Here is a 13989-nt window from a genome sequence, read left to right on the forward strand (position 1 = left end):
ATTAAAATCCTAATTTAAAATTAAGTCTATAACTAAAACCTAAAATCTACCCTAAAAACTTACCTCTTTAGCTTAGCATAAGCTTTGCTATTTATAGGCAAAGTTAGCTGCTTGATTAGGTCAATTACAAGCCTTAATTACACTAAATATGGATTGTGCGAACAAAAACGCCTTTAATTAATTTTTTCCCTCCATCAGACCTATATCACAACACAAGCTTATGCGTGTTGTGACACACAGCTTCAAGCTTGACTTCTGGAGTTCACTTGATTGTATTGCGACCTTGGAAGCTCGTTTTGCAACCCGATTGTTGTCCATGATGCTTTGGGGCCTAAAAATAGGTGTCCTACACACTTTATTAACTCGTTAAAACTACCTTAAGGCCCTATTGGCCCAAAAGATCAACTAACTCAGATTATGCGTAAAAACACTTATTCTGTACGAAATTAAATCTAAACTATTGAAACTGAAAATGTAATAAAATAACATAAAATGGCTTAAAAACAAGCTTGTTAAGTGTTGGAAAGTACCTAATTTGCCATTACAAATTGTAGCAGGTCAGAAATCAACTCACCATTTTTGAAGTAGAAACATTGCACCATTAGAGTCGCGATGCCAAGTTCTTGTCGTTGATGTCGCGACGCCAATTCGATAAAACTTGAAAATTTTACATTTTAGTCCTCAAATGGCCTCGGGTTATCGTAGGAGCTTTTGTAAGCTCGTATAAACCCGGATAAGAATATAAAGCATGTTATATTGATGTATTATCTGGAATAAATTGTATAAATTATTGAATGGATCGAAATTGTCTTCATAGTTGCTCCGGTAACGAATATAACATTCCATAGATCGCACCCAATGGTTGGGTTTGATATGAGGTGTTAAATTATGCGACACAATTTTAAAACGGGGCTTAAGAATACGAATGTCTAAACTCAATAATGAAGCTCTCCTATCTAAAACTTGCATGCAAAATAATGATAGAGCCAAATTGTTTTCTCTCCTAGGCTCTAAGAGTTAAGTATTGCGAATTCCATGCTTTTGAAACTATCCAACCCAAGCCATTTGATTTCTAGGTTAGGAAAGGCATTCTCTTAGACAAAGACATTTATAGTCAAGGAAAAGATGGTTCAAATTTGGAGTGGAAAAGACTGTTGGATTACCACTGATTCAAGTAAAACTCTTTTTGACGTCGTCAAAACAAAAGATATGGCCTTGCAAGTTCAAACTTGCTTTTATTTTAGTAAGAAAGGTTAGACTGCATGAAAAGCCATAGAAATCCTTGGCAAAGGTTGTGCTTCTAAACTCTTCAATAGGCCAATTCCATTTCAAGGAGGTAGGGACAAAATTGTGTGGAGAAGCAATCATAATGGTGTCTTTACTATAAAAAGTGCTTATTCATTTCTTAGGTAATCATAATTTCACAAAAATTCCCCACACATTTCTAACAACAAAGCTTGGGCTAAACTATGGCATCTAGGGCTCACTTTCAAGCTCATCATTTTCCTCTAGAAGATCTGTAACAATGGTCTCCTAACAAAATACTCTCTCAAATGACGAAATGCCATAATTGAAAATTACTGTCTACTATGCTAGAATAGTATGAAAACTTTATAACATCTTCTCTTGCAATGTGGTTTTGGCAGAGCGGTTTGGTTTGTATCTCCCCTCTCTCTTTGAGCTAAGTACCTCCAAATCCATTCGATTTCATCTTGGTGCCTTCAATGGCTCCAATCTAATGATCTAGACCTCCAGGACATAGGAGACTTCATACAATCATCACCTATGCCTTATGGATCATTTAGAAGCCAAGAAATGAACTTATCTTCAATAAAGTCGTCCCAAGCCCTCTAGGTGCCATTAAAAGAGCAAATTAGCTATACTTGAAAATTGACTCGTTTTGCACATTCAAAATAAATAAAGAAAACCAATCAAATAAATCATCAAAACTAAAATCCTAAACTGAAAAACTAAGTTACTTTAATTAAATCAGTTCAATTCACTTAAGTTTAATTGGTTAACCAATTTTTTTGCTTATCCTTAATCACACATAGAGTTGCCATGATGCATGAGAGCCTCTTCCTAGTCTTCGCTTGCCTAACAATGGGTACTTTAGAGTACATGATATAAAAACACACACAAAAACGATGGCAAAAACTTTGAAGACGTTAGCATGAAACCATCGAGGAAAGATTGTGGCCACCGCCTATCAATCGCTGAAACCTTCCTTACATAAGGGAGAAGATCCCATTAAGAGAGAACAATATAACAACAGTCGAAGAAAGCCACAGAGAGCCAAAGCCTTCAACCCTAAAGCCTAACTATAATGGTGTCGGGGGAAAACGAAGAAGAGATGTAAGAGCCTAGCTTATCTTTACAACTAAGTAGGAAAACCGGAAAGAAAGATTGTGGAAAGCAATGAGGGAATGGTTAAAGCAAAAAACCTAAAAGATAAGGGGAATGGTTAAAACTATTTTATCTTATGAAAATAATTGTCTTTATGTGTAATTCAAAATTGTAATAAGACATATAATTATTATTTTTGGGTAAGCTACATAAATGATCACCTTACTATTATTTTTTTTATTAGGTCACCTGATTTTAAAAAATTATAAAAATAATTACTTGAGTTATCATTTTTGTTTTTTAATTCAAAACCGTTATAACATAAATAGTTTGTTGACATGGCTGTTAAATTAATGATATGTAATTTTTATCATTAATTTTTTATACATAATATCCATGTCATTTTAGAATTTATATAAATTAAACGAAAAACTAATTTTAAACCCAAAACTTACCGTTTTGGGTGCTTTAAAACCCTAAAAACTGAAGCTCCATTTTCATCTCTTTCATTGTTCTTCCATTGTAGAGAAAGGGGAAAAGCGAAAAAGCTGAAGAATAGAAGGCAAGCAGAAACAGTTGTTGCTGACACCAAGACTGTCGCCACCACCGTTGTTGCCGCTACACCCGACATCAATGGTGACATTGGAAACATTGGTAAAGCTGCAGGTGCACCCTCTATGCTGGTACCGATGAAGGCCCTGTTAGCAGTGTGGTTGCTGGTGCTTCAATGGTGTTGCTACTGGTCAGCTTCCTAGAAGCAATGGTGCAACCATCATTGGGATAACGATAGCTGCCAATGGAGTTGCTGCTGTATCGTTTCTTGTAATCAATCTCAACATACATCGACCAAAGAATCAGTGGAGGTAACCCCCAACCTCAATTGAGTAACAGTGGTGGACTCTGTCGACGGAAAAACAAAGAAAAGTTGGCCGACAATGGAAGAGCGACTGAACCAGAAAGAACTGGTGAAGCTGCCATGGAAGGAAAGGGTTCGATGAGAGCTGAAATCGATTAAGGAAAGTTGGTGGGAAATGGAAAACGCAAGAGCCCAAAAAGAATCAGTGAAGCTGCCATGGAAGAAAGCAGGGAGAAGCCACAACAATTTTTTAAGGGCAGAATGAAATTTTAATTTTTTATAGATGTTTTTATATTTTTTAAAGGACTAAATTAAATTTTTATAATTTTAAAGGAATTAAAGTGTAATTTTATTTTTATTAATTTAAAATTTAAATTTTTTTAGAGAACCTAAATTACAATTTTTCAGGGGGGCTGGGCAGATACCACCCCCCAGAATCGCCTCAGGAAGAAAGGGTTCGATGGTGCCACCGGTGGGAGAAGCAGAAAGAACTGGTGAAGCTGCCATGGGTTTTTTTTTTTTTTTTATGTTAAATTTTTAGTCCCAAAATGACATGGAAGTTTATGGGTCAAAAAATCCAAAACTTCAAAATACATGTCATCAAATTAACCGCCACGTCAACGGCGATCAGTGTTTTAACGATTTTGGATTAAGAAAATAAAAATGATAACATGAGTATAATTTTTTAAAATCAGGTGACAGGAAAAACAATTGTTAAATAGTAGGGATCATTTATGTAGTTTACACAACTTATTTACTTAGAGGACCTCATCTTAAAATTTTTAAAATTACCAAAGGGATTTTGTATTTTCATGAAAGTAAAGTCTCTATATATGCAAATAGGTCCACTTATTAAGTTTATAATTATTAGCCCGCAAGATTCCAGGTGACTTTCTTCACACAAAACTCTCTGCTTTTTCTTATTCAAACTTTGGAACCCATTGCTGTTAAGATATCTGAAAAGATCCACAGGAAAAGGAAAATGAACATCTTCAGCAAAAAACCCAATCCCAAAGGTAATTTAATTCCTATTTATTTTTGGTGCCCTAATCATTCGACCTAGCAATTCCCATTTTCTTTATCCTATAAATTTCTGAGTTTTGGTGAAACACTTTTTCTTTCTGGAAATCTGTTTTAACTGAAATTTCTTCACTTCAACTTTCATGTTTCGGAACAATCAAATTTTACATCGATTTCTTCCCTCTTTGGTTGCAATTCGCTTTGACTTGTCAAAGCTTAACGATCATGGTTTCACATTTAGGTTGTTTTAATTATTGTTATTGTGTGCGCGTGTGTGTTTGCAGAGGCTCTTCGCGAGAGTAAGAGAGAAATGGCGCATGCTACTAGAGGTATTTTTTTTATCATTTTCTCTCCTTAAAAAAATTTAAAAAAACGTAATTTGTCTGCATTTACAAAGTCATTAATTTGATGATTAAGTTTCTGTATCAGTTGATTTAAAGATTTTAGTTTTCGTTTAAATGTCGACTGTTGTAGTCCGTTGTTATCACTCTTGCGTTAGTTTTAGAATTATTATTTTGGAGTTGGAGCTTTATTTTGATCTGAAAACTCGATATGCCTTTGCTCAGGTATAGAGAAGGAAATAGGAACTTTACAGTTAGAGGTATGTCGAATTACCAACTAATGAATAGTGATGATCTTTCTGAGATATTTTACTGTTGAATCTGATGTGATCAATCCCGATGGCAGGAAAAGAAACTTGTTGCTGAAATAAAAAAAACTGCTAAAACCGGAAATGAGGTATTTTTAGTTTCATAATTCGATTGCATATAATATGTCTCTTCCTAGAGATTTGAGTGTCAAGTTCGTTGATTTTGAATGATTAAAGCTGTTTGATTTATACCCTTTTTTTCTCCCCATATATACTGTGCAGGCAGCGACAAAAACTCTAGCTCGGCAGCTGGTACGACTTAGGCAACAGATAGCTAAGTTACAAAGTAGTCGAACTCAAATGAGAGGCATTGCAACTCATACGCAGGTTCACATCCCTCCCTCCATTTCCCTTCTATTTCTTATAGGTTTTGGCTTTACAGGAGACCTTGTTGCTTTGTGCTTCTAACAATGCTTGTTTCCTTTTACAGGCAATGCATGCTCAATCTTCAGTTGCTGTTGGCATGAAAGGTGCCACCAAGGCCATGTCAGCCATGAATAAGGTCAGTAACAACGTATCTATTATTATTTTTAAATACATGATGATATGGATTTTAAACCTCTTTGTCCTTGGTAACTAGTTTACAAATCGTTCCCCTTTTACTTTAGAGGGGAAAGTTGCTTCCTATAGTAGGAACTGTTGGTTGATATCTCATATGTAAGATTCATCCATTTATCTATATATATATATACATGTTTGTGTACAACGGAGATCTGCATGAACTCACAATCCTACAATCTTTCTCCCCTTTAAAATATCCCTAAACCATGTTGACTGGGATTTCCTTGCAGCAAATGGCCCCAGAAAAACAAGCAAAGGTTATTCGGGAATTTCAGAAGCAGTCTGGCCAGATGGATATGACTGTAAGATCATGCTTGTTTTTTTCCTTTTTGAGAATATAATGTGGAAAAGAGTTCGTGTTTCAGTCATTTAGTTCATGCTCCTGGATTCAACGGTCTAGTTTCATGCTTGCAGACTGAAATGATGTCAGATGCCATAGATGATGCTCTGGACGATGATGAGGCAGAAGATGAGACTGAGGACCTGACAAATCAGGTTGGGTTCTTTCCATTTCTTTTCAAAAAAGAAAGCTAATGGGGTAAATTAATAATTAAGTGAAGGGATATTCTGTGGGCTTGCACAAGCTTTCTTGGGCATGAAGATAGGCGAAGTCAAATTGTTTGACATTTGTACCTCTCATAACAAAGATCTTATTATATTTACAACCTCTGACTTTTCTTTATTTCAGGTTTTAGATGAAATTGGTGTTGATGTTGCCTCACAGGTTGGTATTTTGTGGTTTTCTTCCCTTCCCCATTCTGGGATTTATTGAGAGTCAATATCATATTTTGTGCAACTGTCTAATTTCCATGTAAATTTCTTGCAGTTGTCATCGGCTCCTAAAGGTAGGATTGCAGGAAAGAATACTGAAGGTGTTGGCAGGTATTGTTCTATGTCCCCTGTGTTTTTGTCGGTTGATTGATTTTTGCATTGTTGGACACCCATGTTTATTATGCAGTTCCTTATCTTAGATTTGAACTTTGTGCTCTGTAGTCTGTACTTAATTTGGGCCCTATTAGGTGTCCCTGCCAATCGTTTTCGGTCTTTTTTAGAACAATACTTGACTTGTTATCATCCAATCCCTTTCTCTGTTTTCTTCCATTGAAACCAAAGGAGATTGAATCATTTCTTTGTTCAATAATATTTAATTCCTTCTTGCAGTTCGGGTGTTGATGAGCTTGAGAAGCGGTTGGCAGCTCTTAGAAATCCATGAGCTAAAGACACTGAACCCCAACCTTTCCTTCATTAGTATTGAGTTCCCTTGAATTAATACCTATGCGCACTACTTTTGTAGATATGACTGAACATTCATGTTTCCGAAGTTAACGCATTGTGCACTGTAATTCTGCAAATATTTGCTGGAATTGAGATTGTAAATATTGATTGCTCTTGGTTACCGTATATCACAATCCGAAAATATTACGTGAAATTCATTCTTTTTAAGATGGAATTTCACATAATTCTTTATTGTGATCGGATAATTACAAAATTATAATAAAACGAATTGCTGGTGAAATTCTGAATGGGACTTGTGTAAAGGCCTCCCTTCTTCCCAGAGCACCAAAGCTGAAATTGTTGAAAATATTATTGCGTGCTCTAGCAGAACCTGTCCAAGAGAGAAGGTCGCTTCAATCAATTGTTGTGCTTTAAGTTTATTTATTTATTTATTTATTTTCTGGGGAGGATTGAAATCATTGTTGTTGTATTGTGCTATTTGATCTATAATTGTGTCATGAATTAGTGAACAATGAGTAAAAGCTCGTGTTTTTGTTTTATAGTTGTATTCTATATTAATATTTGTCTAAATTAGTGTTAAAAGTCAATCGATTGGAAAATATCTAAAAGCTCATTCTCTTCATAAAGTTGCATATTATTATGAGGCTTTTATCTTGTTACATTTTTATTTTATACTAATATTGAAGTGTTTGAGGTGGTGTTTGTAAGTGTTGTAATTATATTTTATCCAGGTCAAGTTCATTGTGGGAGACGATTTTACACACGAGATTTAAAAGGGAGTTGAGTGAGAGAAGAACGGGGGATGATCTGTAGGTGAAAAAAGAAGACCATAACTCCATTTTTTTCACCTCCATTGTCTCAGACTGTAGAACATCAAAAGCTTCCATACTACCATCAAAACTCGAGATATTTCCTCAACCTTGACCCTTAACCCATCCCTGAAAGCATTCAACTTGGGTCAGTGATTCGAAGGCAGGCATGCCGGATTCCTTCATATTTGTGACTAAACAAAGCGTCCGGAGAAGAAACAATTAAAAGTAAAACCGGCACGTGATGTTCAAATCTCAAAATATCATTAGTCCCATTGTTGCATGTCATTCTGTCCTTGAAACTATGGAAACTTAGAGCTAAATTTACATGTGTCGTGTGGTATATTATGGTACTTATTTTAGATTAACTTCTATCGTTATCATTAATGCTTAGCACAGACAATGCATAAAATCATAATTTTTTCTTCTTAATATTTTGATAAAATGATGTGACGCAATTGTGATATGCCGGGGTTCCACCGACACGTTTAACAATTATTTATTGCCAAAGAAAATAAGATTTTTGAGAACAATTGTCGGGATTTTCGTCTTGAAAACAAAGTTATCCATACTAGTTTGATTATTCATGTGTTAAATGTATTTTTAAAGCTTAAATGATTTCTTCTAAATTAAAATAAAATGTTTTCAAGTAAAATAATATTGTCGGGTTTCCCTCGTTATTTGAAAAAAATATCCTTTTCATGGATAAAATGACTTTTATTATTATTATTATTATTATTATTATTATTATTATTATTATTATCTGAGAATTACTGTTGGGTTTTCACCGGGATTATCACTTTCTTAAAAAAAAATATTTTTATTCAAAATAAAATGTAATATCCCAAAACTTTTCAACATGGCATGTGACACTATTTCAATAACGGATATAGTGAGCCGGTGAGGAATTAGAAAATGAGTCGGATAAAGGAATCTTATGAAAGAAAAGTTTATAATTGAGATGATAAATTATGAAAAGAATTTTAGAAAGCGAAAACGTGAAAAAGGACTAAAATGCAAATTTTAAAAAGTTTAGGAGACTTAAATGCAAATATGACCAAATTGAGAAAAGTGACTTATTAGTGATTAATTGGCTTAAGGTTAAGTTGGAATATGTATTGTTGTGATCAAAACCACTTTTCGGATTAAATTGGAAAGATTAGAAGTTACAAGGACTAAATTGTAAAATTTCTAATTTTACCAAAAAGGAAAAGATGCAATTTTCACCATCTATGAATTTATATTTAATAATTTAAGCGAATTATGAGATATGAAATTGACAGTTTCCTATAACTAGAAGAAATCATGCAAAAAGTCTAAAGGGGCAAAATAATAATTTTTCCATAAAAGGGTGATTTGGTAATTTATCAAGTATTTTAAGATAGAAATAATATTTGAATAACCGACCATTGGTATAAAGTTTTCTGCTTCAATTGATAAGTCAATTATAGTAATCGAGAATGCCTCAGACCACCAACTCTTTTGTGTGTAAATTGATTGCGGGAATACTCAAAAATTAACCATTACCAAATGAACAACCACAAAACACATGTCCACAATATAGCTTTTCGGTGGCCTTGCAAACTAGAAAGGTCCAACTTGAACCTATGATCTCAACAACATGGGTCGTTGGAATCCGATTATTATTTCTCTTGATGGATCCAACCAACCACTTAATCGAATATGCCAATGTGTTCTTTGATAGACTGAATATGACAACCGATCATATAAATTCTTCCAACTGTACACCGCACAACATTGAAATCAATAGATATTTTTTACTTGATGTCAATAAGACTGTATGATACGACGATATCTATCTCCATAACCAGAGAAATACCTTCACCACTTTTTTGAAATTTGACATTTGTCCATTACTTCAATATTTATCCTATTTCATATTATTTTTAAAATCTTAAAAAAAAACTTCAAAAAATTTATATGAATTAATTTAATAAAGTTTAATTATTAAATAAAAATCGTATTTTTTCCTTTATGTTATTCTGTTTAATTATTTATGCATTTTAATTTCTTAAACACATAATTTGGGAAATATGACAAAATTTTAAATAATTTTACAGAAATAATTTAATATTTTTAATTAATACATATGTTATTTTTGTCAAATTTTAATAAATAAATAAAATATATTTTAAATGAATATCACACGAGTGACCCGTGCATCGCACAAGTATACAAACTAAGTTTTATATATAGTTTCTAACTTAAAATATTTAATTTAATTACTATCACAAGTCAACCCAAGATTAACTCTATTGAGAAACGATAAAAAAATCATTTTATTTAAAAATAAAAATATTAAGGCAAACTATAATTTTAATCATTTATATACCTTTTGATTATCGAACTTTAAAAAAAAATAATTTATTAGTTATGAGGGTTGAATTGTTAATTGCCATTGACCTGTAACAACAAGCTAGAATGACCATTAACAATTTTATTTTATTTTTATTCTTATTCTCCTCTCTTTTCTCTTTCTTTTTCGCAGTCTCCAGTTCTATTTTTCTAGAGCCTTTCTCAACATCTTCTCATTTTCCAAAAAGTTTCCATACACTCGTCTTCCATCCCCTTCCAATTTCCAATCATCGACAACTTTTTATGAGTTCGCAAATCCATCTTCCAAATAGCGGAGAATTCACCATGCAGATGAAGATAGTAATAACCTGTTTTTCACTAATGTCAAAAAGTTACTTTTTTTTTGTCGAATTTCTTAAACTGAGTCGGTCCAAAAAATTAAACTAAGGGGTTCTCCAAGACCAGGGCTACAATAATTATATTGTATTTATTTATTAAATATGACACCGAGAAACCACTAAAATTGAACCCTAATCTAAATTAATAAAATTTGTCTAAGGACTAAATTATAGAAGGTAGTGACTTGTTAAATTTAAAATGAAGTGAGAAACATGGAGGTTTTAGGGACTTAATGTTGGATCTAGTGCCTTAATTATAGTAAATTCATTTTGTACACTTGTATTTTTGAAATAAATTGGTTTAATAAAATATTAATTAATTAATTATCCTCATTATTTTTGCACGTAAATCAAAATGGAAGCAAATATTGACTTACTATTTATCTAAACATTTAACTAATACTGAGCAATATTATGTGGTCAAATTGTAATACGGTAAGACAACTTGTATTAATAGATAAACCTAAACATATCCTTAGTTTAATTGGAAATTAGCAAACCAATTTAAAGACTAATATGTCCTCTATCAAGTCCAATTGGGGAGATGCTTTGTCTTAAACATCGGAGCAGATGACTCTCAAAATATAAAGACATAGATGTGACTAACAGAAATAATAGCACATTGGACAGGACCCAAGTAGAATAAATCATAGACTCATTTATGGATCTATCCTCTTGTGACGTTCATAGTGTCGCATATCAACCCTGAGTAGATGATGGACTATATATGCGTGACTTGTATACTTTGAGAAAGTAAAAGTCTAAGTTTAGATAGATAAGGAATCGAAAGCTAGTGTGTTGGGTATACGACTTCTACAGTATGTATCATCATTCATAATAATGGAATTCATAGTCTAACTAATGCATAAATGATATCCTCTCATCGATATTACATGATAGATGAAAAATAAATATGATCATGGGTCGTTTGTCTTTATGATAAATGACTTGATTCATATTTGATACTAATTGACTTTTCATGAAGGAAGATGTAATGGTTACCATGAGATAAAATATGATCATATTGGTGTTGGATATTGTGCCTTAAGTGTCGTATATTATAACAAATTTGTTTAAATTCATAAATTACATTAATACCCTTGTATATTATCCTCAATGATTTTTGCACGTAAAGCAAAATGAAAACAAATATAGACTCACCGGTTATCTAACGTTTAACTAATATTAAGAGGTGTTATGTGGTCAGATCATAATACAGAAAGATAGCTTATATTAGTAGATGAATCTAAACATGTCCTTAGTCTAATTGGAAATGAGCAAACCGATTGAAATGCTAATATGTTATCTATCAAGTCCAATTGAGAATAATAATTCTATTGGTTTCTACTAAGAGAATTACTTTCCTACTAAAAGTAATAAATCGTTTCTGGTTCTGTGCTTGGTTCATGTTTGTTGAAGCTCACACTCAAACCATTCGTAGTATAAGAATAGTAGAGAATGTCGTTCAATTGAAAGCCAAGAATGTTTAGGATCCGTCTCGTACAAAGCACAATTACTTTTTCGGAAAGAGTATACAATAAGGAGTTTTCAATCATGGTACTTCTTGTGGACTGACTCCAAGATTAAGTAATTGTGAATTATCAGAATGATGCTTCTGGACATAATTGTAATTACTAAAGCCTAATTGTATATGTCTAATTAGCCCCTCCGCTAGCTCAACAAAAGCTTGATTAGACTGCATTTGAATTAGAAGAAAATTCTATGACTTTAGAAATTATTTAATTGAGTCGATTTATTTGATGTGGAACTAAATTGGGCGGTCTTAATAATTGTTCAACTAGAGAATTTGATTAAATAATTTTCTTGAAAAATTAATTTGGAAAATCTAAGTGATTTTTGGGAAAATTATTTTTGATCAAGTAAAATTAAATTAATTAAAATTAATATGATATTTTTAGAAATTAATTTTCAAGTTAGACAATTGGCCCAATGGGTAATTGAACTTGAAAGTTGGATCTGAGATCGTATATAGGGCCCGGAGCCCAAAACCAATACCAATTCCCCAAAACTGGTCAAATCGAGCCTAGTATGTGAAACCGGGCCGACGGTCCAGTCGAGTCATCACTGACCCGAATCGAACCGATAGAAATCAAACCAGCTCAGGGTACCGGTGGTTGCAATAACGGTATTCCGGCGCTGACAAATGGTCGACAGCGGTGGTTCTTCGATGGTGCAACATTGGAAGAATTTCACTTCTATTGAGACTCTATCAGAGAATTTGATTTCAAATTAACTATTCTAAAAATAATATTATTTTAATAAATTTAATATTAAATTAAATTTAATGTTTATTTTGTAGATAAATATTCTATTAAATAAATTTAATATTTATCTTAATAAATATTATATTCATTTAATATTAAAGTGATTAAATTTAATCATACTTGAACTCTCTAATCTCTCCTTATATAAAAAGAGTATTGTGTCATTATTTACACACACTTAAATTCAAGAGAAAGTAATAGAGAGAAAATTCTCTGAAGAAATTATTTCAGAAATGAAAACTTTTCTGATTCGAAGCGAGCCCACACTCGGTAGACATGAGCTTGAGAATAGTGGAGAAGACTACTCGGTCGAAGTGTTCATCCTAAACGAATCGAAAAGGTACAATTTTAATTAAGTGTTTATTACTTTAGATATCATAACCAAGTTCTTGTTTTGTAAATTTTTTTTAAAACTCTGGTTTTTTCCTAAATTTATTTTCCGTTGCGTTTTCCAAACCCGATTTCCAACATTCCCTTCATATGACAAGTGAAAGGTGGCAATTCTAGTAATATTTACTAGTGTTGCCCACCTCTCTCCTAGTTGGACGAGTGGAGTATTTTCTATTTAAATATTATTATTTATTTAAGCTTTATTCAACAAATATTTTTCTATCTCTCCCTATAAATAGATGGAATTGATTGACCTAAAAAAACACACATCTTGAGTATTTAATTATCGTTGTTCTACCAGAAAGTAGCGAGATTTTATTTACATAGAATAAATTATTTTTTTGGGAATTATGATATTTACCAGTTTCTATAGAGAGAATTACTTTCCTACTAAAATTAATAAAATCATTTTTTTTTATTTTGTATTTGGTTCGTGTTGCTCGACCCCACACTCGACGCAATTCGTGGTACAAGGATAGCGGAGAAAGTCGTTCTATTAAACTTTATGATTGAAATGAATCCGTCTCGCACAAAGCATATATACTTTTCGATAAAAGTTTATTACTATAAACATCACAAATTAGCTCACTTTTCAAAAAAAAATTTAACTTCCATTATAACTGAAAATTATTTTCTTAACCAGATTTTTCCAGTGACTATTTGTTATGGCTTTAGTGTCACGGGGCTAGACCTTTCGTCTCGCAATCCGTGCGGCCTTAGGGGATCCGTTCGTCCAAACTCGCCCAAGTCAGCCTTAACTCAAGTGAGGATTCTTTTAGAACTCCTCCAAGGCACCAAATTGAAGAGCGGAAGTGATTTATGCCAAAAGAAGAACAACAAAGAACAACAGAAAGAATGCCCGCAAAGTGTTTGAGTAAATGCTCTCTATATCTCTTATTCACAAAAAATAATGAAACAATGAATGGAGTGTGTACAACTGAGGGGGAGGCTCTCTATTTATAGTTGAGCTCCCCCAAAACCGACGGTCAAGATACATTTACATCGACGGATGAGATTTAACCATATCCCTTAATTTTAGGGATTTACAAGATAAGCCTTATCAAATCTAATATAATCTTTACAAGATATGATTCCCTCTATCTTCTAAGATTAGTTACCATAT

General features: G+C 32.8%; 1 protein-coding gene across 1 annotated transcript; it reads left to right on the forward strand.

The window, feature by feature from the left end:
• Positions 1 to 4053: 4053 nt before the first annotated feature.
• On the forward strand, positions 4054 to 6955 carry LOC105798195 (vacuolar protein sorting-associated protein 2 homolog 3). The gene is made up of 11 exons (XM_012628178.2): positions 4054 to 4218; positions 4507 to 4551; positions 4789 to 4823; positions 4910 to 4960; positions 5094 to 5198; positions 5302 to 5373; positions 5663 to 5734; positions 5847 to 5927; positions 6121 to 6156; positions 6259 to 6314; positions 6594 to 6955. Exons 1-11 carry the CDS (start codon positions 4185 to 4187, stop codon positions 6643 to 6645), a joined length of 639 nt encoding a protein of 212 aa, XP_012483632.2. The 5' UTR covers positions 4054 to 4184; the 3' UTR covers positions 6646 to 6955.
• Positions 6956 to 13989: the final 7034 nt, after the last annotated feature.

This window comes from Gossypium raimondii, chromosome 7 (assembly GCF_025698545.1).
Source record: "Gossypium raimondii isolate GPD5lz chromosome 7, ASM2569854v1, whole genome shotgun sequence".
Taxonomy (NCBI): Eukaryota; Viridiplantae; Streptophyta; class Magnoliopsida; order Malvales; family Malvaceae; genus Gossypium; species Gossypium raimondii.